The sequence below is a fragment of the Rhea pennata genome, chromosome 3 (genome assembly GCF_028389875.1).
Source record: "Rhea pennata isolate bPtePen1 chromosome 3, bPtePen1.pri, whole genome shotgun sequence".
Taxonomy (NCBI): Eukaryota; Metazoa; Chordata; class Aves; order Rheiformes; family Rheidae; genus Rhea; species Rhea pennata.
Window position 1 is genome coordinate 54,648,482 of NC_084665.1, and position 25,113 is coordinate 54,673,594.

Sequence of the window (25,113 nt, forward strand, 5' to 3'; positions counted from 1 at the left end):
CTTCCTCTTCAAAAAAAGCCTTTCCAGGCAAGGAGCTTGGAGGAGCCTGATTGCCTAAATCTTCATGTCAGGCTTAAGATTGGAAACAATACTGCTGTTGTACAAGCTGACCTCCAAAACATTGAAGGACTATGTCTGATTTCTTCATGAATGGTATTCCTGTCACCAGGACTATGAGGAAGGCCAGGCTTTCTGCCCCAAGCTCTGACTACTACCCTATAATATAGATGGGTATTTCTATTAAAGTGCTCCACAGCAAACTCTGTTGACATTCAACTGTTATGACTCATTGCTCAGTGAAGATTTCCCCAAACATGCAGTATCCACCTCTGTTGGATCTATAGTCTCAGACAGCCCTGAAGGGGCACAGAGTTGTAGGGTTGATCTCACAGCCATCATGGAAACAACTTGGAGAGCCGTAAACATTGTGGGCACAAGAGCTGCCAGGTGGGTGCTGGAGGATACCACTGATACCACAGCTTTGTCCAGTGAGCCCTGAAAAAGGAGGCAATGCTTCCATAGAACATGGGATCCCCAGAGCTGAGAAGCCCTGCTGCTACTGTCTTAGGAGAAGGATTTTTCTAATAAGTATTAGAAAAAGCTCTTCCGCGGTTTTTATTTCATTCAGGGTGTTTTATATTTCAACTTTGTATTAATGAAATTCTTTCTCTTCTTCAATGACGATTTTTTTATACATCTGAACTGGAAGTGTGGATTATGGACTGTCAAGATCCTTATGCCATAAAGGGAATTGGGGCTCAGTCTGGCAGCAGGGGAGGCCAGCGATGGTTTGAGTATGGTACTGCTGCAGGAGTCACTTCTGTATCTCATTCTACTAGGAACTACAAGCAGACTGGATTTCAAGTAGCATTTGCAAAAGGTCTTCCCCAATTCTTCTGTACACATTCTTCTCTAATTTCTCCATTGCACCCACCTACCTACCCTTTCCAGTGCTGTTGCTTTGTCCTGCCAGTTTTCCTCTCCCTACCCACATTTCCTCCCCTTTCAGCTTTCCTCCTTGCTCCTCAGGTAATAGCATCTTACCATTTCCCCATCCTTATTGTCTTCTTTCTCCTGCCTTTTTTCTCTCACATCTTTCTCAGTGATCGGGTCTATTCCTCTAGTCCAAAAAGGGAGAAGCGCACATAAGCTACTGGGATTTTCTTCTCATTATTACAAATTTCAGCATCTCCCTACTCTTATTCACCCTCTTCCCATCAGCAGTATTTCATCTGACTTCTAACCCAATCCTGGTATTGCTGTCCTCTGACAGCTCTTTGATGCCCTTCTTTGGGCTTTGACTTTTCCTTACACCATTTCCTCCCAACCACATCCTCATCAACTCTCATCTCCACATCAATGTCCATTTGACTACCTAACATCCTATCTCTTTGCTCTCTTCTTTTGATTTGTCCTATACCTGTAGTCTGTTTCAAACTCACTAAAATGGATCTTGCCTTCACCATGGCCTTCTTCCTCTTTGGCCCATCTGACTGCAGTGCTGTCTGCTTTATCATTGCTCTCTGTGTCTGACAGGTCAATACCACTTTCCTTTAAGTCCTCTAGGTCCTTTTCCTGGATATTATCTTTTACTTATTCCTTCCTCCAGATATGACTGTTTATATGTCTCACCTTTCTTCATCTTCCAGTTTCTCTAAAATCTGACCTTTCTTCTCAGTTCACCTACCAGAACCCTCCTGCTTAGCTTGTATCATTTCACAGCCCTCTTCCTTTCCAGTTTTATCTGTTCCTGCACCAAATCCCTTCAGAGTGCTACTCTCTAAATCATTTTCTGATCTCTCTATTTTTGCCGCCTGGTGTCCTAGCACACCTCCCCCCCGACTCCCACCTCATCAAGTACAAAGCTCTCTTTTCATTTTCCAGACTCTTCCTAGGTAACCATTCCCAGCCTCTGCCATCCTTTGACATTGCCTTGCTTTCTCCTATACAGACCTTCTGCATGTGAACAATTGCTGCGAACAGGAGGTACTTGGTCTCTACTTAAGCCTCATCTCTTTCACAAAGCACTTGGACCTCAAGTTTCTGATGTGGCTAAGCATAATAACTCCTTTTCCTTCTGTCCTCTCTTCCTGTAGCCCCAGCCAGGAAAATGAAAGAATTGTACTGTGGCCTGTCCACACTGGAACACTCAGAAAAAAATTACTAGAATTCATGAAAATTGTGAAGTGAAACGGTTTGAATAACATCAATTGAGTCACCAGACAAAGGTCATCTTCACTTTAAATGAGAACATCCATGTAGAGATATAAAGAGATTTAACTAATCCCCTTCACATTTGTACTTAGAGGTAATATAGACACATCTTTAGAAAAGCCTTCACTGTTTCGTGTTCATTTCCCAGCAGTTTCCAGTGCCTGGCAGTTGTAACCACAACCTCTTTCCTTTTCCTGCCTGTAGGCACATTTGGAAAGGGTTCATCTCTTTTCTTTTGCTGTACAACCAGCAGAAGAACAAGGCATCAATCTCCATGGGGCTCTGGTAGCACCAGAATTAATAAGGTACAGCTGCTACCCCTCTCAGTCAGGGCTGCACTGGGTGGCAGTGCCTCCCCCAAAGAGTACTGCAGGGGGAACTGGCATGAATTGTGCTGGCAAGAGGAGAGGAGACTGCCTGAAGGGAAAATGCTGCTGCAAGTAAGACATGGAACTCAGTATTTCCTCATACTTGAGATACTTGGCACAGAGGTTATGAAAGTAAAGGACAATCAACTCTTTTCTGGGGAAGTGGGTACAGAGATTATTTTGATGCAAATTCTTTTCAGAAACCAAATTTGCCCTTGAGAATGCTGGCATTTAAATGCATTTTAAGAGTGAAGAAAAATGCTTAATTTGTTCTCTGCTGTCAGACAGTAACACTGCATTTCAGATTTGTTTCAAGAACTTCCTGGGCAAATGAGTTTGTGGTGTTAACCTCATTCTATTTTTGTGGCTAACTTCTGATAACTGCCAATATTGCTATGACCTTATTGATTACTTTTAAGGGTGCAGAAGACTCAATAGGCTGAATTTTTGGTCACTTCAGTTGGCTGTTGCTGTCTCGAGTGAGTGGTTGATGAATAATGGTGTAAAACTGGAAGAATTCAGTCTTTCTAATCAATTTTGCTAGTGCCTAGATGATTAACTGAAGAAATATGTTGAACACTGAGGTGATGTCTAAAGGGTCCATTAGAGCCAGACACCTTTCACGATATCTCTAAATTGCAGAGGTGGGAATTTAGCCATAGGACAAACAGGAACTAGGAAAACTCTGCCCAACAGAACTACTCAAACTCTCTAAGAGGCCAATTGAATATGAAAGTATCAACTCTAGTTCAATAAATCCCTCAGCCAGAAATCACTGGTGCTGTTGGGAATCACATGACTACTCTTGCGAGCAATCACTATGCATTTGCTCTATTCTTACACTCTTCCCTAGGCATCAGCCTTTGGCCATTGTGAAAGACAGAATATCAATCTAGGTAAAATTGTAGTGTTACCCAGGACTAACGTTTGTGTGGCTGCAATGTAGGCTGCCACTGCGCAGAGCAACACTTCTGGTCACCTGATTTCGATAAGAATGTCACAAATGGAAGAGGCATCAACACTTCGTCCCACCCTGTCATCAAGTCAGCTCCTTTGCTCAGAGCCATTCTAGATACCCTAAAGGATCTCACACCAAAGATGTCTGAATCCCAGCTGCATTCCTCTGGCCTGTAAAAAGGCACCACAGGCAAGGGCTGTTCTGTCTGAAATACCCCCTGCATCATTCCCTTCCTCCCTGTGCCTTGACTAACACTGAGCAAAGCTTAGGGAGATACTTTTGTTTTAATCAAGTACTTCTCAGTATGAAATATTAGTCCAGATTAGCCTATTAGTCCAGAGCTAGCCTATTTCCAGTTAATTACCTGAACTTGATCCAGCGTGACTCTGAGTGGACTAAAGCAACATTGTGTATCTAAGCAGAAAGCACTTAGAAAACTTAGAAAACTCTTTTTTTTTGTAGGGACCATTGCTGTGTAGCATCCAAGTGACACAGGTCACCACAGGCACATCAGTCCATACTCTGTTGCTCTATCGGGACCTCACAGAGTTGATTCAAGTTCAGTGTTTTAGATGCTTATCCTTGAGGCACTGTGTGGTCTGGGTCGGTGATACCAGAAAGACTTCCTGCTACTGCAGCACTTGGTTGCAGCTGATGAGTTAAAGCTGCAGTACAAGACTGCTCTCCACTGCAAGGCAGTGATGGATTGTGCAGACAGAGCCTTCTCATAAGCTGGTGTGAGATCTAGCAATGCCAACAGGCACACCAACCACATCATCACTGCTCACTGCTGCATCACTAATGACTTCTCAGGAATCAAACAAACTAGCTTCTAACCTGCTGACATGCAGGGATTAAACTCTGTGCCATTGAGAACTGAGGCAGAAACATGAGACAAATCCTTCTCTCTGTCCCATTCATTAGTTTCCCAGTAATCCAGAAGAAAATCAGTAGTATGTCGCAGTACAAAGATTCTGGACTTTGGCATGTCTTAGGTGATGATACTTTAGCGTAATTAGATTGAGTTGAGACCATTTAAGACTCCCAAGCCTGAGGTTTTATGAACTGGGGAGTTGTCATGCAGATCCAGAACAATTTCCTCAGCAAAATAAAGAGGAGAGAAGAGAGATTTCAAACCCTCAAATGCAAATGACTTAGTAAAAATCTTATTCTGGTTTGCTTACAAGGCATAAGCCCCACCTTCTGGTGAATGGCTAAGTTGCAGGAAAAGACAGTGCTCTGTTAAGTTAAAATGGTGAAATATTTACAGCACACTAATATTCAGGTAGAAAATTACCTTTATTACACTTGAAACATTTTAGGATAATGCACTGACCATCATCAAATTGTTAATAAAAGGGTTTCAAAAGGCTAGTGTTTCATTTCAAGTAGTTTTATTATGTTACATCCCATTTTCCTCATATGGTGTAAATATTCATAGTATAAAATAAACTTTGTGTTTCAACTATTCCTAAGAAAATCATTTTAGAATACCGTGTTACACAAAACCTTTCAGTATTTTAGTTTTTCATTTTGTTGAAGTGAACAGCACTACAGTTTGAAGTGCTAAAGTTTCTCTGAGGACAGGGAATACTTCCCAGGCAACACCACAGAGCCTTGAAGTTTTGTATTGAAAACAACTGGGCTGCTCATTGCTAACTACTTCTTTTCTTTCTCACACAGTGGAATAGGTGCAGAGGCCAGCAGATATTGTTGGTATGGGTTCTTTAGCATATCAGCAACATGTGCACCACTGATTTGATTCCTTGGGTGTTGTTGAAGTATGATGTAGATAATTGAAGCAGAGAGGCAAAACCACAGGACCATGTATGATTGGCAAAGATAGAGGCAGCAGGCTGAAGACCTCAAATAAGTGCTTGAACATCTCCACTTGGACCATCAGCCAGGTCCTCCTCCTTTCCCAAGGCATGGTGGAGGGACCCCACACTCTGCTGACAGCTTCTCCTTGTGCCTCCCATCAGTACCCCAGCACAGTCTGGCACTGCTGTGAGCACCTGGATCCCTTCTTACACCTCTCACTACAGAGGGGCCTTGGCTGCCTATGCCTCTGGCCACAGCTTTTCCTTCCCAAAGTGTGCTGGTGCTCAGGGGGTACCCAAAGAAGGTGAAGGGCCACTGGGGACTGAACCCCACTGGTGCCCTCCAGTAGGGAGGTAGCACTACAGGGCCACTGCTAGAGGGGGCCAGCTATGGAGGGGACAAAAGGAGGCTTCCCTCACATGAGGATCTTGGAAACTGCTTTGACAATTTTCAGGTGAAGAAGAAAATAGGAGGAGGAAGAGCAGGAGAAGAAGGAGGAGGAGGAAGAGAAGAAAGAGCAGATGCAGAAGAAGGAAGAGATGGAAGAAGAGGAGAAAGAAGAAAGAGAAGCTGGAGAAATCTCTTTTATTGTGATCTCTGAGTGGGACATTTCAAGATAAACAACAAACTGATTTGCACAGGAGTGGAAAGGTTCCCAGTACACTCAGGTATGACCATGTCAGATATCACAAAAGACCTCTTACAACATACTACATTTAGCCGTGACACCTTATGTCCTTAACTGTGTTGCTGCTTTTCCATTAATAGCCCAGTGTCTGTATTCAGCCATGATTCTTAAATGGTCAGTTTGGCAGTGGAGGGGTGGAAGAAAGGACTCTTTGTTGTCCTTTTGCAGTGCTGACCACTGGAGAAGAAGGAAATGGGAGCAGGGCAGGAGGGAGAGAAGGACTGGGGTGAAGATTTCACCCTGTCTGTCTAGGGCACAGTAGAAGACATCAGACATGCGGGACTGTGCAGCTCAGGAGGTGGCTGAGGTCTGGACCAGCCCTTGCTGCTGGTGGGCTGCAGAGGGGGCAAAGCCAGGCAGGTGGCTGTGGGAGCCACCTCAGCATGAGTGTTCAATGCTCCTGTGCAGGGTCTGTCACGCTGCTCCAGCAGTGGGGACCTGGGCTTCCAGCTGCCTAGAGTTTGCAACACATTTGTCAGTACCACTGCAGATCATGGCAGCCCAGCTCTTCACATCTCTCTGCAAATTTACTCCTAAGTAATTTACTCCTGGACGGTACAAAGCAGGGCCTATTCAAACAAGAAAAGATACGCATTTAGTGCCATTGAACTAATAGCTCAAAGTCCATCTAACCATCTACCAAATAACTTAGTTTTATTTTTTTAAGCACTTCTTTCTTTTCAGTGGTGTCAGTGAGCACACATAGTCAGAAAACAGCCTCATAACCATCAAAGATCTAACTGCACACTGGAGCAAGGCATGACTTGAGAGATGCGAAATGGCATGAGGAAAAAGGGAGATAGCCCAAGAAGTGGCCATCTCACTCACAGTCTAACCATTGACAAGCCTCTTGGAAATACCATAGCAAAGAGGTGTTTTAAGGAGGTATTTGAACCAGAAAATAAGCAGATGTGGATGTCATGTGTTCCTCTTCCAGGTACACAGTGCAGTAGAGGAGAAATCACAACCATGAGTAGCCTTCAACAGGTACAACAATCTTATTATGTAAATCAGCCAGTTAAAAAGCAAGGTAAAAATGGAAGGGTAAGAGCTGCTATTGCTTAAGAGTGCTTGAACCCTCACGTTGTCTGTGGTGTAGATTCCTGTCCTTTTTCAATTTTGTTTCTGGTACATAATTGTTTCTGGCACATCTGACAAGCTGTTGCACAGTATTCTTAAAAGAAGGCAAAGAGTTTGTTTGTCAGCTCTTCATATTCACAACACATCTACACAGTGCAAAACAAGAAATAAAACAGCATTCTTACAAACTACACTTTCAAGAGCCATTGGTTTATAATGTCTAGAAAACAGATTTCCAAGATGAATCAGTCTTCCTTAAGTTTGCAAAGGAAACATAGATATCTACCTTATGCCAAGATGATGCTTGGAAGCAGTAGCACTTAGAAATAAATTACCAACTGTTCGCTGAGCCAGTATATAACAATACACACATACAGGAAAGGAGTGTCAGCTCATCATGAGAGTTTTTTACTGCTTTTACTCAAAAAAAAAAAAAAGAAAAAAGAAAAAAAGAAAAAAAAAAAACAACTCAGGACTACTAGATAGTTTCTGTTCTTATACCGTGAGAGGAAAAATAACAAAATGGCCAATGCCACAGCCCTCCTCTGGGGACTGCCAGGGAAAATCAGAGCACTCCTCTGGATCCCCTTTCTCTCACTTCTATGTTCCCAACCCTTCTCGGCCTGGATGCTGTCACTATGGGGAGATAATTTCTCAGTGCTATAATTCAGAGCTGAAAGTAGCCTAGCCACTGCATATGCATGCAACTCTGGAAAGTAAAGGCAGAAGGAATGCTGAAGGTGGGATTTTGTTTAGCTTTATATTATGAGTCATGATTTTTACAGCTAGGGTTCAGGAGGGCAAACTATCGCCAGGAGATGAGCAGCAAAATGACTTCTGTGAAAGAAAGCATCCAACTACAACTTCAAAGGTCCACCAGGTTTCTGTGCAGGCCCCTGGAGGCCTCTGCAATGTCTGCTGCCCTCCTTGGAAGCGATTCCTGGAAAGGAGTTTCATTTGGTGCAGGCACAGACATGGAGAGCAGATCTGCTTCCACATCATCAACCTCCTTCTGTGCCCAGTAGGTAGAAGCCATTTTCCATGGTGAAAAGCCACTGCATGTGTTGGAAGCGGTGCAGTGGCAAGGAAGTAACAAGGAAGGATTGTCAGTGCTCTGAATCCTCCTGATGCTGATGTGAAATGAGAGATACTTTGAAACATGCTAGCATACTATGGCCATATGTTAGATTTAACTCCATAGTTCTGTTTCCTGACTTTTAGCTCAGACTGTGGAAAAGAGTTGCAGTGGAGAGGAGGACCCAGCATTTTTGCATGACTCAGAAGTCATCTCTGATCAACAGTGACAGACTGAAATGACTCTTTTACAGCCTTATTCAGCTTCGTCCTTTATTTTTTGGGTTTGTTTGGGACAGGTGGAGAGAGGGGTCAATAAAGGGATAAGTAACATTTAAACAATCCAGGCTATTCAGTAGGAAGAACAGTGTGAAAGCAGCCTTTAAAGAACACATGGTACAAAACCAAAATTCTATCTGAACAGAGTTTTGCCAGCAATGTCGAAACAGCACTCATACTGTCTGTTGCCCCTCTTAGACAGCTCTGTGTCTCTGTGTAGCTCTCAACTTCTCAAGAAGTATTCTCTGTACGAGTATGCCTTCTGTTTAAGTATACCAAAAAGCGTACCAACAGCACAGATTGCATTTGTGAATTTAAGGGTTTGCATTTCCTTTTTCTCTGTAGTCAGCCGCTGGTGCCAAGAGAGAATATCACAGCTTGGATGAACGCTCTTGGACTAATTATCTCAGCTTTACCAGTGAGTCCATCTGTCTTTAAAAATAAAAAAAAATAAAAAAAATAAACGAAAGAAAGAAAGAAAGAAAGAAAGAAAGAAAGAAAAAAGCAAAACCCTCTTCTTCCATATAAGGTTTATTATCTTTCTAGGTTACGGTGTAAGAAATTTTGCAGTTTGCAGTCTGACAGCCAACATCTGTACATTCCTCAGTAAGCCATTCTGAAGGCTGGCTGTATGTTTGAAGAAAATCTTTTTCTACGCTTCCAACACTGAAAATAATAGCAATGATTTTTCTATTATGTTTTGAGGCTAGGGTGAAAAGTAAGTCACATTTTTTTGAAAACATGGTTAAATGCTTTATGCATAGTATCAGTTGAGAACAAGCAGTGAAATGAGAACATCCATACAGTTGCTGATGCAAAGCTCGTTTTGCATTAGCGCTGGTATACCCTGTATCTATTAGACCATGTAAATGAGGTGTGACTAAGACTGCAAAAGCAAATATATGCAGTATTAGAGTTCATATTTCTGTAGTAACTTTGATCTGAATATACTAACTTGATAGCTGATTGCATTCAACATCAGGACTGTCTAATACCTTTGATCTTGCTTACTTGTTGCTTCTATGTGCAACAGTTCTCTTGTCCTTTCCCTGGGGCTTCTCTCCCTCAGTAAAACCAGGCCTCGCTTCCTTGGAAGAGAGCCAACATAGATTTCATTCTTGTTATTTTTGATACGCTGCTTTGTCCTGCCTGTTTCTTCTGCTTGCACCTTCATCTCTTTTATTCCCTGACCTTTGCACATTTTTTGTTTTGGGTTTCCATGTTGAATTTTTTTGTCTCTTCTTTGTGCCTATACTCAGAAAAATCTGTCTTCTACTAGGGTATTTCCTCTTGCTCTACTTCTTTTGGAACCCTTTACATTCCTTTGTTAGATAGTTAAATCCATTAAGTATGTCTTAATAATACCACACCCTTTCCCGCTAATACGGAGGTGTCACGTATTATCCTTCTTAACTTAAGAATAATGTTTGCCAGGCAGGGTTATAAAATAAGACATAGTTGAGACTATTTGGTAAATACAATAATAGAAAAGAGATGAGAAAGCGCTCTTAGATGCTTCTCTTTTCAGAAATAATTTAGGCCTTTTGTTTTTCCCAGGAGCCACACTGGATTGTTCTCCATGATCGCATCGTGAGTGTTATCAGCAGTCCCAGCTTGACATCAGAGACAGAGTGGGTTGGTTGTCCATTCCAGCTATTTGACTTCACAGCATGTCACCAGTCTCATTCTGAGATGAGCTGTAGCTACACTTTGGCTTTGGCTCATGCTGCCTGGCATCATTCCAGCATTGGACAACTTTCTCTCATTCCCAAGTAGGTGCAGATATTTGATAACTTAAATTAAGTTTTTAAAATTTCATGCATATTATAGGTAACTAAGCTGTACCCATAGTATTTATACCAACAGATGCATACAAGAGAGCACCAGAAACCATCAGATAGATCACAAGTTCTTTTCCATCTCTTGTTATCTATACAGCTCTCATCTAAAGGTATGTTCCTGTCCAGTAATAGTGACCCTTGATTTAATGCCAATGTTAAAACTTGAGAGGTCGCCTTTCTGGTTGGGCATGGTGTTCTGCTGAGCTTGAATGAGGCTGTGGCTCAATGAGACTACGTTGTCTTTTCTAGTCTAGTGAAAATACCTGGAAATCTTCGAGAGCTTTTGCAGAAATAACTATTGTTTGCTAAACTGCACTGTATTTGCTAAAATGAACGCCCATATCTGTGAGAAAGAATGAGATGTTTTGGGCAGAGTTTGGAAGTGGGGAGGTCCTGCTCAAGTAATAAGTGTCTTGAAAAATTGCAGGTTCCTCACAGAAATACTGGTATCCATAGTGAAAACAGAGTTCCAGTTACTCTATGTTTACTACTTTGTTGGTCCTTCTCTACAACGATTCCAGCAGGAGAGGACACGATACATGATAGAGGTAAGATTTAGCTCTTGGCCTAATTTTTACGGTCTATCTTATTTATGCCTTGCAATTTCAAAACAAAGCGGAATTTGGATGAGATTTCTGATAGAGATTTGGTAGTAGATTCTCTACAGACATAATGTTATTTTCAAGGATCTCAACTGCTGTTTTGGGATACACCTACCTCATTAGTTGAAGTCTTGCCAGCTTAGGTCAGGATAAAACACTTAGAACTTCAGAAAAACAAACAAACCAAAAATACCCACAGCCAAACTGTCTGAGCCAAATATACACGTTATCTGGCTCTCAGATGGCATGCAAAATATGCAGCAGACCAGCTGCCTGTTTTTCTAGCTGGGAGAAGGAAGACTTGCAAAAGCTGGAGTTTGACAAGGATGGCAGAGCACAGGTTGCTCTGCGCAATCCTATGGCTGTGCATAGGGGTAGGGGAGGAGAAATGAAACAGATGTGGCCCACAGGCAGGAGATCTAAAAAACTGCAGGCAGTAGAGTTCCTTTTAGAAAGAGGAATTAAACTTGGGAATCTGAAATCTTTGAATTTCTGTGCCGTCAGTAAATATCTGCAAAACCTATGTGGTAATTAAGTATCTCTTCTCCTTCAATTGTCTGACCAACATAACCTGAAGGTCTACCACCACTGCTGATTACTTTTTCATTTCCAGTTGCCAGTATCTGTGCTGGGGATTTTACCCTGGATCGTAGGTCCCCATGAGGAGCTGAGCTGCAACATTTTTTACCTCTCCCCCAGTTCTTTTTAAAACAATTAGTTTGCGTGCATCGTTCTGTGAACAGGTCACAAAATGTAGGGATGCATCCACAGTTCCTTCCCAAGTGTGTAACTATTGTTTCCAAATGTATGGCTAGACCATGAAGTGAGGGTACTGTAGGAAGCTATATCAGGTAGTTAAATAATTATATAGCAGTATTACTCTATACATGTTTCCACCTCTCCTTCAGTTTTGCTACTGTCTTGATCGTATTCTTTTAAGTATATTGCTTTGGAAATATGAAAGAAAAAGTAAATAAGTGTTCTGCTGGGAATCCATGGTATTTTTATTGTAGCTTAAGTAATTAAAAAAAAATAGCTCACTCAATTTTTTTTCATAAAATACAGATTAAATAAAAGCAGCAGAGAGCAGTAGAAAACACTGCTTAGGCATGGAGCAGATTGCAGATTCCTGCAGAGTACTATAAAGAGCTAGTAAATATTGCTTTCACTGGGTTGTTCCTTCCTTCCTCAGTCAGGAGGGAAACAGGAGGTTTCTTCTGTCTGTGTTTTGTGTATTGAACCTAAATACAAAAGTTAAAAAGCAGTCTTCTCTCCATGTTCCTTAGCATTCTTTTACCACTTTTCCTTTACAAGGAGTAGATTTCAGTCTAAGAAAATCACGCTGTGTTGCTGCCCTCAGAGTAGTCAGCAACTGCCATGTCACTTAAATGATGTTAAATAGCCAATCACAAAGTTTAAATTTCGCACTGGCATTTTCTAAATGGCTGTGGACTGACACATGTTTGTGCACAACACTTCCTTAATAAGTGTACTCAAACATTTTATCTAATCATAAACTCTTCATGGAAAACGCTTGAACCGTTAAAATGGACTCTATAATTTATTGAGACATTGTTGAAGTCTAAATAAAAGCTAAACACAGTAATCCATAATGTGATCTTTCCAGAAAACCCAAATCTTATGTTAAGTTTTTCATAGTTAGTGACATGGTGACAGAGCTCTGGAACAGGTTGCCCGGACAGGTTGTGGAGTCTCCTTCTCTGGAGATCTTCAAGGCCCGCCTGGACGCAACCCTGTCTAACATGCTCTAGGTGACCCTGCTTGAGCGCGGCGGTTGGACTAGATGATCTCCAGAGGTCCCTTCCAACCTCAACCATTCTGTGATTCTTTGGTTAAGGTCTAGTTTTGCAAACTGCGTAGACACTTACTCAAAGCAGATTGCAATCAGTGATGTTTAAGCACTAATTATACAGAATGTACCAAAGTCTCATTATACTGGTTCAAACTTAGCTTAGGAAAATGGAATCATTTAGTTAACCATAATGGGATGATTCAGATTTACCCGTTTGTCCTTGCAAGAAAGTAGGTAGCTAGCAATCTCACATACTTAAAAAGCAATACATATATTTATTATACTGTTTAACTGTATTTCCTGTCTAAAACATTTTAAAATCTGTTTTTGTTTGGAATGTTTTTTTGTCTGTGGAAACAGATTGGAGTGGCATTTTATGAAATGCTCCTGAATGTGGATCGGTATAGCTCACACCTGAACTACATGGATCCTGTATGTGATTTCTTGTATCATATGAAGGACATGTTTACAGGTGATAGTGTGAAAGACCAAGTAAGTGAACAGTAGATGTTGATATTTAGTTATCTTTTTTAATAACAATATAGCAATTCAATCTGTCTATGAATTATCTTCAAATATAGCAGTACAACAAAACCCTTAACAGTTGACTAGTCTCTATACATACAAATTGGGAAGTTAGTAGAGGTTTTTCACGGTTAAGTTTTAGATAAGTAGACTATCTCAGATTATAAATAATTTCTGTGGTCTGAATTTTAAGATAAAGCTTGACGATGCTTTTTAAATACTACTATTAAAACAACAACTAGAAATGAAGCTATATAAACTTGTAGGTGTTTCATAAGTTTTTCTCATTTCAATGCATACTTTTCAAGTTCTTAGTTTCTGATTCAGTTACTATAACCTGACTAGTGACCAAAGTGAGAATGCTTCCATATTCAGTGGAAAAAACTTCACCTGATTTAAGTTTATTTTATAAAAATAGGCATTTTTTTCTTCAAGTGTAAATTGAGAGTCATTTTGCAAAGCTCTGGTGTACAACTATTAGACCAAGGAGGATTTTTCTGGATGAATTATCAGAAAAGGTCCAGAAGTTAACATGACAAATAACATATAAATACCACTCTTTACTGTATCTTCTTCCTTTCGTATTGTTGCAATGTGATATTCCATTTTGTTATAAAATACATCACAATATTCCTGTTTTTCAAATGCATTTCTGCTCTTTTTTCTTCTTTTAAAGGTTGAGAAAATCATTTGTAACTTAAGACCAGCTTTGAAACTTAGTTTGCGTTTCGTAACGCACATCAGCAGAATGGAATCAGCTGCTGTTTCTCAGACACCCATCAATACTGGGTCACCAGCACCTAGTTAAGGTACCTAACCTTAACTAGTACCTAACCAAGTACCTGTTAATGTTGCTTTGCCAGGAACACAGCAATATGAAGCTTTAGGCTTGATGTGAAGACTTTTTAAAACTGGCTGAAGTGAAACATCATGTGATCTAAAATTTCATATTCTGTATAACCGGGAAGAGAACTATGTGCAGACTTTGTTTTGTGTAGTGAAGCTGTCTAATCATATGCATACCAGTCTTATTTCTATCAGACACTAGATGGAGGTATATGTTGCCTTTCTCTGAAAGCACTGAGTAAAGAGTCTCTGCAAGCAGTCAAGCAGGCGGACTTCTAAAGAGTATCCTGCTCCCTATCCTGATTCAAATCATCTTGATACTTTTCCCTTTATTTTTGTGTATGCTATGAAATGGTACTCTGCCTAGGTAGCCTGATACTGGCCTTCTTAAATTTGGCTTCTGCCTTATGAAAAATTTGTACTTTCTGTCCCACAGAAGAATTTAAATTCTTGTCTTTTTGTAACATAAGTTAAGCTTTTCCACAGTAAAGTTCCTAAACAGGAAGTTTGCCTCAGTGCTGCTGGGTTAATTCATCTGCCCAAAGACTGAGAACGGCCCTTTGAAAATTTCTGTAAATTTCTTACGTGCAGTTTACATTGAACAAATGAGCAATGGGTTTCATCTAGTATCAATTAGTAGGCTGTTAGATTATTAACCAGAGGCTATCTGTTGAGTATGTGTATTCAGTAAAGCTGTGCTGGCTGATATTTTTATCTTTCCTGTTTGGGAAATGGTGTAACTTTTATTAAGACAATTTCATGAATTTTACTGATATCTTACTATATTTCAGATTTCTATAGTATTCTACTTTCATTCTTTGTTTTATCTGTGTACTGTGCTCAGCAGGTTTTGATAAAATTTAAAGGATGTGTTGTACATATTCTCCTTGTTTGACAGGATTTTTTAAATAAAACTTTAGAAGACTAATAGTAGTGTTAAGTTTGCTTTTTTCCCATGCCCCTTAGTTTAGAAGTAAGGCTTGACGATAGCAAGTGTATTTGCATGTCTCAAGTCCTCTCGCAGCTTTATGATAATACCAACTTGAACCTATTACCCACAGAGTCCAAATGAACAGTCAGATATCATTTAATCTCTTGATTTAAAAAAAATGCGGTTATGAGTGGAAGTTGTTGGTTCAACGGGTAGAAGCCTTTTGTCAACTACACGCAGCAAAACTGCATTGCTGGAAACTGTTGTACTTATAACTTGTACTTGTAACTTGAAGTTATTGTTGCACTTATACCCTAAATTCTGGCAAATGTAATTTGAGTAACAGTAAATTGTGTACAGTTTTACTTATGTCAGATTGCAGACCGAGTTTAAAGCCATGTCTACCTATTATATACCATATGCTTGGTTCAAAAGGTGTTGTATTCCATTCCAGAATTGAATCAGGCTGCATTTTTATAACAAGATGAACATGATGGCCACAGTTGCACCAGGTTTCCTTAAAATCATAGAATCACAGAATCAGTCAGGTTGGAAGGGACCTCTGGAGATCGTCTAGTCCAACCTCCCTGCTCAGCAGGGTCACCTAGAGCATGTTAGACAGGATTGCATCCAGGCGGGCCTTGAAGATCTCCAGAGAAGGAGACTCCACAACCTCTCTGGGCAACGTGGTCCAGTGCTCCGTCACTCTCAGTGAAGAAATTCCCCCTCACCGTCAGGTGGAACTGCCTGTGGTTCGGTTTTTGCCCATTGCCTCTTGTCCTGTCACACAGGGCAACTGAAAAGAGGTTGTCCCCGTCCCCTTGACACCTTCCCTTCACCTTAGCTGACTTGTATAGAGAATATTTGTTCAGTAAAATCCAAGCAGTCTATTATAATATGGCTGGCTGAGGAATAGAGACAGATGGAAAATTCACATTTCATCTCTAACCATCAGAGGGAAGAATTCTTCACAAAATTTAATTTGATAATCAGTTAACTGTGTATATAGTGAAACATCTCGAACTCTCAAATCTTTCTTGGATCTACCAAAGGTTTTATGTTAGATTTCATTAGCTAGAAGCCATATTACACTATTACCCTTGAGGTTTGAAATATGCTTCCCCCACACACAAATTTGCTGGAGGACTCTCTAATGCTAGCAGATTTGCAAAAACTTCCCAAAAAAAACATCTAGGACACAAGAAATAGTTTACACATGCTTTTCCCACATTTTAAATGATGTGGCTGTAGAGAGAGAGACTGGGAGAAGGATTAACAAGAGAGACTGAGGGAGGCCATGCAGGCACAGAGAAAGGTATTATTACATAGTTGTGCCCAGGTATATCCTTTCATGCACACTGTGCAAGGGCCTGGTCCTTTCATTTCTTTGTTCTATAAATAAATAAATTGGAAGTTCCAGATGTAAAGTATGACTCCACTAAAGACTTCTACTCGTCAGAAGAGTATGCTACTTAAAGTAGCATAAAGCTGTGTCTGAGGGAGAATTGTGTGTGACAGACCTGCAGCAAAGAGAGCAGAAAGCATTGTTGGAGTAACAGCTTGAATTTCAATTTCAGAAATCCGAAAAAAAAATGTATTTCAGTGCACTGAAACTGTTGCTTTTTATTAAGAGTTATGTCTACAGACCCCACCCTAGTGCCTAAACATGACTGGTGCTGTAAGCCCACAAATGCAAGATGATTCTCTTTCACTGCAGGCTGAGTTAAGTTACGTAGTTAATGCCTCAGAGAAGTGCTGAGCTGCAGCCTCTTGATCACTTGTCTGAACAAAGGTTCATATCCTTTATTCTTTTAGGGTCCCCATTAATACGTTTTTTGGACACCGAGGCTCTTTAATGTGTGTACATATAAAACACGCAACAGTGGGGGATATTATCCTGTCCAGTGCACTGCGAGGGGATAGGCTAAGACTTCTATAATGAGCTAGGAAACCAGCGAAAAGGCAAGCACACAGGTGTCCTCATGCTGTTAGACCACACATCCACCTTCACAGCTCAGCACTGCTTTGAGCACAAGTGCTTTACTCATCCTCCTTTCCTGCTGCGCTGTTAAGAGTGGAGATGTGACCAAGGCCCATCTGGTCCCTTGTCCCAGGGAGCATTTGCTTCCCCCGCCAACACCAGCACACACACAGGCAGCTCCCAGTGCCCACGCACGTCTTTCAGAGCCTCTCAGGGGCAGGAACTGGTGCTGCGCTCTGGTGAGCAAGGGGGCATGGCACGAGGCAGCCCTGGTGTCCTGACCCCAGCAGCTGCGCTCCCACATCCTCAGCATGGAAAGCTGGAGGTGTTAGAGGAGCTCGGTGACCCCGCACACCCTTCTCTCCACCCAGAGTCCCTGCACCGCACCCCCCTCCCCTGCACCGGCCCATGGTCCGGCCACCACATCACAAAGTGCCGTGGTGGCACCCGCTGTGACCTTGGCCACGGTCACCAGCGTGCGTGCCCCAGTTCGGTGCCGTGCCGCTGTGGGGAGACGCAGGCTCCCAGCTTTGTGGCACACTTGGGCGCACGAACGTTGCTTCCCCTGCCTGCCTGTGCCGGCATGGGGCAGGCAAACTGCTGCGGCGGGAAGGGCGCTACCAGCCCCGCTCCCGGCACGCAGCGAGAGTCCGCGGCGCCTCGCGCCCGCCGTGGGCTCTTCGGCAGGAGAGCCTCTCGGCCCCCGCAGCCGCCGAGCACTTTCGTGTCGCGCAGGAGCCCCGAGCTGCTCCTCCGCGACCGAGTGTGGGTGACGCGGCGCCAGCGGACCACGCAGAGGCACCTGCTCCTCTTCCCAGACGCCGTTGCTGTTGCCAGCCTCAAGTAAGAAGAGCAACCCGCGCCGGGCTGCCTCCCCGCCGCCGTTGTGCCCCAGCCGCAGGGCACCGACGCGCAGGGCTGACCCAGCCTCTGCTGGCCTCGCTGCCCAGCAGCCACTTGGGGAACGGGGCCCCTGGGGACTGAGGCTCCTGTCTCCTGCCCGAGGCCCCGCGGGCCACCCCAAGGCTCCGTCCCCGCGCCACGGCTCTCCCCCCGCCACGGCAACCTCCAAGTTGCTCCCTGCTCTTGCTCCTGGCAGGTTCCGCTCCACCTTCTGCCTGAGGCACCGCGTGTGCCTCAGCCAGCTGTGGGTGGTGAGCGGCGAGGACGAGGCAGCGAGCGAGCGGGAAGAGAGGGTGCTGGATGAGGATGAGGATGAGGAGGTATTCAGCCTGTCAAGGCAGAATACGCTCATCCTCATATGGCCCAGCGACTTCTGTGCGGTCACTTTCTGGTGAGTCCCGGGGCCAGGTGGGGAGCCGTGGGGAGTGCGGGGCACCGTGCACAAATGCAGTGCTCTGCAGGCCTGCTGGGGCTCACGTCAGGCTGTGTGTGTTGGGGGGGGGACGGACAACACATGGAAAGTTGGGGAGGAAACGGCACCCCCCAGCCGGTGCAGGTCTGCACAAGCCGCCTGCAGCCCCCACATCCCTGCAGCCCTGCTCAGCCGAGGGACACTGCTGGGGGACACAGAGCAGGGTGCTTTGGTGTATGACAGCCCCTTGGAGCAGGGCCCAGCGGTTGGGCGAGATGTGTTTGGGGGCCTGTGTGTGTCCAAACGATGAGGAGCAGCAGCGGATGAGGCTCTTTGCCCTTTGCTCTGCAGGTCGCGGGAGGGCAAGGAGCGATGGCTGCAGGCCATGCTGAGGTGAGCGCTGCCGGGGGATGGGGCATGCCTGCAGCATCAAGGATGGGGGCAGTGGAGAGCTCCAGGTGGAGCTGCCCGCAGAAATGCAGCTATGGCGCTGGTGGAAAGGGACGTGCACCGCATAGCACAGCTCCTGGGCAGGGCGGTGGGAGGTGCTTAGCCTAGTGCTTGGAAATTAGCCGCAGCTTCATGGAGCTGTCAGCACAGCTCCTTGCTGGCAGGGATTGGGAGCCCGAGCTGCCGCTCTCCCTTTCCCTACGGAAGAAGCCTCTAGACAGCAGGACCAGCGGGAGGGGGGCATGCTCCAGAGCGGTGCTGCCAGCAAGCGCTGCGGGAAGCTCTCCTGTGTCAGGGTGGCGTGGAGGCGCTGGGCTGGTGGCAGGGGAGGCAGCAGAGCGGGCTGGGAGTGACAGAGCTCTTCCTTTGTCCCTGCCCTGTGCCCAGGCAAAGCCGAGGATCCCAGGGGCCCAGGGTCACCCGACTGCCCTCCCTGCGCGTCCTCATGGAGGCCATCAGCTTCTCGCGTCCTGTAAGTGTGGCCAAGCTTTCTGCTCCGCCAGCAGAGACACTTGCCTTTTGCAAACAGTGCCTGGGACGAGCCGCTCACGTTGGCTCCTTGCTCTGTTCTCTTGCCCAGGGGGTGACTGCTGAGACAGTGAGGAAGCTGATTTTGGCGGACGTAAGCAGAAGCTGCCTTTCCACTGGCCCTGGCAGGGTGTTGGCGGGAGGTGTCTGAGCAGGGTGGTGGCAGCTCCGTGGGGGTGCAGAGGGGCCCCACGGGGTGCAGTGCGTGGGAGTGCCTGGCTGGCCCAAGCTGCAGCATAAGCCTTTGCCCCAGCACCACTGCGCGGTCGAGAGGCGGTGTCTTTGCTGGACCAAGGCATCTCCTCAGCAGGCGGCTGACCACCTCCGGCTTTTGCCTGGAGCCTCTCCCACATCAGGGCCTTGATTTCTTGCAGGCTGAGGCCAAGCAATACCCCATCCAGGTCCCCGCAACCAGTGAAGAGGGACTTGGCCACTCAGCGGGTGAGTTTGCAGAAGAAACTGCGCGGCTGCCTTCTGCCGTAGTAGGTGCTTGGTAGCAATGCTCTCCCTGCCCTCTTGTGCCCTTGCCTGAGGGCAGCTTGCCCAGGTTGCCTTAGGGCAGTGTGCCAAGAACTGCTTCTTCCTCATGGTGAGCCAAAAGCTCCTGGCCTAGACTCTGGCTTCTAAAACCTGCTGTGGAAAATGTCCCATCAGGAGCCACTCCCCCAAAAGTGCTGCAGACATCAGCGAGAACTAGCGAGAAGGCCCCCTCAGGGGGCTTCCTCAGCAACCTGCTCTCTGCTCTCAGTTAGCTTTTTGGTTTGGGAGTTCTCCTTCGCTGAAGTCACTTCCCTGCCCCTTCTTTGGCTCCCACAAGAACTGTCAGCGTTCAAAATCAGGACTTCAAGCAAAACAGCCTCCAACCTGTAGCTTTTCCTCTCTAGAGCTGCATTCAGAAGACCATGGTGACGAGGCAGTGGAATGTCAGGTGGAGTGCCAGAAGAGTCACCTTCTGCACACATCACCCTCGCCACTCACCACTGAGGCAGCAATAGGCAGACATGTGGCTGCGCAAGCAGGACAGAGAGAGGTACGGCGCAAAGGCTGGGCCCCAGGAACACTCCAAAGATCTTTCCCCTAGCCCTGCTTGGGCTGCTTTCAGCTAAGAGCCAGCATGCTTTCCTCAGCCTCCTTTCCTGCTGCGCTGTTAAGAGGGGTGGAGATCACCTGTGGTCACTTGTCTCCCTTTCCCTGACTGCCATCCTCAGGTATCTCACTTTGACCTGCAAGTCGAGCCATTGCTCCAAGCACTGCTTCACGTAACTCTGGAGCAAGCTTCCCTGGAAGTTACGGTCGAAGAAGAGCTGGCCTACCGGTGGGCCCAGCAGTGCACATACCTACACCAGTATAATGCCGAGCTGGCCGAGCGCCGAGAAGAACAGGAAAGGCGCTACAGAGAGGAGGAGGTAGGAGTGCGTGAGAGCAGCATGAGCCTGTGTGCATGCTCATGGGAAGAGAGGAAACTGTTTGCAGCAGTGAGAGCCAAGCTGTGCAAGAAGTCAGCTTTGCCCCACAGGGTGCTGTCAGGTTGGAGACGCCTCCAAGCAGTCGAGCGCTGTCTGGCTGCACGCTGCCCGCCGCTCTGCTGCAGCAGCATGATGCCGCTGTGTTGCTTTGGAGCAGGCATGCTGTAGGGACACCGACTCAAGAGGCACAATCTGACAGCACTTTCCTTCTGCAGCCAGTGCTTCCCTCTAGTGTTTCCCTGTGGTCCTCAGGGGTTGTGGTCCTCCACAGGTGGAACACAAGCTTGCTTTCCAACACTCGTCCCGAGGAAGGGTTTTGGCAAAAGCAGAGGCCATAAAGACTGGGTGCTACCTCTGCTTCTCCCCTGAGTTCTGTCTTGGCAGCATGGGGGTCAGGCTGCGATTGTCCTTCAGACCCCAGAGAAAAGCAGGACCAACTAACTAAGGGTGGCAACAATTGTCTTGGCAGGAGTGTGGCCGGCACCGGTACATGCAAGGGCAGCAGCAACAGGAGGAGGCGACGCAGAAAACTGCTGCTCGGGCGTTTGCTCAGTGTTACTTGGCAGATCCCACCCCGTCGCTCTTGATCAGTCTTCTTGAGAGTGGGGACTTCTGTAACCAGCCAGAGACAGGTTTGTATTGGTGGTTTTTAGCCTGTGCTGTGAACGGAGTAATAGAGCGGGTTAAAGAACCCTGAAGTGAGCTTCCCGGCCTGTTTCCTACCATTCCCGCATGATGCAAAGAGCAAGGCTTGGGCAATGCCAGGGCAAGCGGGAATTCTTTGTTTAGTCAGAGCGACCGAGGACTTTTGGCAGGTCAGAGACCAGCACCACTTGCAGGCCACAGCAGGAACTGTTGTTAGCCTGACTTGCTCAGGATGTTTTTCTCTGCCCCACTGCTGTGCGTCTCACTTGTGCCTGCCCTCTGATTGCAGCACATGAAAACCAGTAGCCACGATCCTGTCCTTCCTTGCTAATAAAAGGTGCCTGTTTCTTCTGGTCTTTTTTCTCTCTCATCCTTACAGATATTGAGACAGAATTCCTTCCCTGGTGGACAGCAGAAGCGGAAGAAGCACTGGAGACGAGGCTCCTGGGGAAGGCAGGGCTTGACTCTAACTTAAGCCAAGTAACTCGAACTAGCTCCCAAGACCCTATGGCTCATCCTTAGTTTTTGTCAGGATTAAAAAAGGATTAATAAACAATTGCTTTGTCCTGTCTTCTTCCTGCCACCTTGTTTTCCCTACTCCAGTAACTCCTCAGGTTGTGTAGCCAGCGCTGCTGCGCTCGTTTCCCTGGGGTTCCCAATCGTGCCTGTGCCCCTGTAGAGGCAAGAGAAAAGACACGGCTCTCTACAGCTGCTAGCATACCATAAGAGCCTTTGCAGCTCCTTTGCCTGAGCTACCTGAGCTACGGAGTACCCAGAAGCGGCCGCACTTGCCTGCAGAGTCAAGCGACCGACCCTTTTCCTCAGAACCAGGGCTTACCTCCTCAGCGGTCCATAATCACCTCCTTGCTTTGGAAACAGAGGAAAACACGCGTGTCTACTTTCTTGTGGGCCACTTCCCGATGTGCGTTTGGGTGCTTCGATTAGTCAGGCTTCAGAGGCTGCGACTGAAACACCCAAAGAGTATTCTGAGATCTAGCTAGTAGAGAAGCCACAAAATCGTGATGAATGCCTGTCCACCTTGGTGGGCCTCGGTGAAACCACTTTTGGAACTCACGGGAAATCTTCTTTGCAGCGGAATGAAAATTCAACAGAAGGAGAAAAGAAAAAAAACAGTCTCGCCATGTGCAGCCAGTGCCCTGGCTAGTCCACTGTGCTTGACTTGCACCACTGCTGCAGGCAGCTGACGCTGCAAGCATCACTTTGGGGGTTGCCAAGCAGAGCTTGTTTAGCCCTTTAGAGCCCTTTGGAGCACTGTTCCTGCTTATCGTGCCCTGTGAGCTGCGCAAGGGCAAGTGGCATCTCCTCCGCTTGCACTGAGACAGGCTCAGGCAGCAAGCTGCCACCGGGCTCATGGAGCCGTGGGAGCAGCTGCAGAGCCGGCGTCAGACTATTGATGTAAGCTGACGAGAGATGAAAAAAGAGCCTGTTCATCCCCCTGGCTCAAAACCAAAATCCTAAGAACAGAGACGGGAACGAAAATGCCACACGCCACGTCCTAACTACTGGGGAGCAGTGGTGGTGGGAAGCAGAGCTCCACGCTCAGCCTCTGGAGAGCTTCCCGGCGCTCCTGTTGTCCCAAATCTGGGTTCTGTCACCCGGTGGGCAAGCAACCAAGAGACACCCAGGGTCAAGAGATTTGTTTGTTTCATTTCTGCACAGAGATGGCTGCTAGGTGGTAAATCCACAAAGTAGCGCACCTTCTCCCCCTCTCATTCTTGACTTATACACACTTTTCAGGGAGCACTTTATACAAATCTTTCTGTTGGTTACAGTTTCATTACATCAGGTAATCACTCTGCGCTTGCGCTTTCACATTCCAGTTAATCAGCATAGGAAGCAAAGAAGAGGCGGTAACATCATGTCATTTCCACCTCATTATTCATTTAGGAGTGTGTAGTTTAATATGTTAATAAGCCTTAATGAACCTAAGGTCACTTCTGGGTTATTCTGCTGTTTTTGTCTTACCTACCCCTCACGGTCTTCAGAGTGCTGTGGTTTCATCCAGGTTATTCGGCCGGAGCTGCTTATCCTTTGCAGTACTGTTTTTCTCTCTCCCTTGTCCTTGAGTCTTGTTAACTATTTGCAAGGTTTTTCTCACAGCATTGCTCCAACAATCCCCCCTTTGAGACTTGGTAACTTCACTTATCTAGCAAGTCTCATTTAAACAACTTCCATTGTTCTCATATGGATGTTAAGTTAATTCTAAGGATTTCCCATGGCATGGGTAATCCGGGAGATTTGGGGAATACAGAAGCAAGCAGTAACCTGAGTCACTTTTTCTGAAGGCCCGTATAAGCTACAAAAGCAGGTTAGTTGTACCAATGAGCATGCATAACAAAATTAACAATGTCCTCATTTTCCATCTTAACTCTAGACCAAACAAATTAAATTAAACAAAACAATATTCTTATAAATCAGCTCTATCTGTTATTAACAATACTACCAGAATGCAAAAGAGCACCTAATAGCACTTAAGAGCACTCTAATTCCATGTAAAAGAGTTCAGTTTTCCAAGTGCAATTCATCACTTTTGTAACTTCTGTATTCTTATCTTGAGAGGCCCTGTGGGTGCGGCAGTCCGCGAGTCATTCGAAGGTGCCTTCTGTATTCGGGAATAGTGGGCCAGGAACTTATTCCCTCCACCTTTACTGCAGCATGAGTTGTCAGAAGCACCAGGTAAGCTCCTTTCCACTTTTCTCTTAGTCCAAATACAAACTAGATCCCCAGGCTTGAAGTCATGCACAGGGGAATCCAATGGAAGGTGGGTACGTTGATTACGGTACCTATGTAAAGATGTTAGTACCCAAGACAAAGACAATAAACATTCTCTCAACATTTCTTCCCCTCTTACGTGCATTTGATCACTTCGTCCCCCTATTTCATTAATTGGGTAAGGTTTCCCGTAAAGTATTTCAAAAGGGCTTCCTCCCTCTTTTATTCTTGGTGCTATTCTTAGTCTCATCAAGGCCATTGCTAATACATCTACCCACTTAAGATGCGTTTCCTGATACAGTTTTGAAATGTCTTTTAAGTGTTTGCTTCATTCTTTTGACCTTACCGCGAGACTGGGGTCTCCATGGAAGGTGTAATTCCCATTTCATCTGTAAAAATTTGGATGTGCCTTGAACTACCTCTGAAATAAAATGAGGTCCATTATTTGAGGATATACCTTCAGGAATCCCAAATCAAGGAATTATCTCTTTTAGTAAAATTTTAATCACTTCTTTTGCATGACTGGTGGAGCATGGGAAGGCTTCTGGCCAACCAGAAAATGTATCTACCAACACAAGGAAATATTTAAACTGACCACATTTAGGTAATTTAGAGAAATCTATCTGCCAGTGTTCCCCTGGGGTTAATCCTTAGTTCTCCCACAGGTGGTTTCTTCTCAATTTGGGGGTTATTTGCACAACAGGTGGGGCATCTTTTTACAATAAGGTCAGCATTTGATAGCATCTTTGATCCCACAGCATATCTTTTTATGCTGATTATTATAGCATCTGCTCCCATGTGAGTTTCTTCATGCAGTCTCTTGAGGAGCACTTGCATTATTTGGCCGTAGTTAAAACTTGTCCATTTGGGGTGACCCACCACCCTTCAGCATTTCTTGTACACTTTAGCCTTTCTGCCAATTGATTTGCTTTGTCTGAATATTCAGGAGGTCTCA

General features: G+C 45.2%; 1 protein-coding gene across 2 annotated transcripts; it reads left to right on the forward strand.

The window, feature by feature from the left end:
- Positions 1-19,064: 19,064 nt before the first annotated feature.
- On the forward strand, positions 19,065-21,949 carry LOC134139286 (radial spoke head protein 3 homolog). Of its 2 annotated transcripts, XM_062573709.1 has the most exons (7): positions 19,065-19,258; positions 19,367-19,408; positions 19,689-19,755; positions 20,199-20,344; positions 20,523-20,720; positions 21,250-21,412; positions 21,805-21,949. In XM_062573709.1, exons 1-7 carry the CDS (start codon positions 19,232-19,234, stop codon positions 21,945-21,947), a joined length of 786 nt encoding a protein of 261 aa, XP_062429693.1. In that variant the 5' UTR covers positions 19,065-19,231; the 3' UTR covers positions 21,948-21,949. The 2 variants fall into 2 exon arrangements, with proteins under 2 accessions (XP_062429693.1, XP_062429695.1); XM_062573711.1 differs by lacking the exon at positions 19,367-19,408.
- The last annotated feature ends 3,164 nt before the right edge of the window (positions 21,950-25,113 follow it).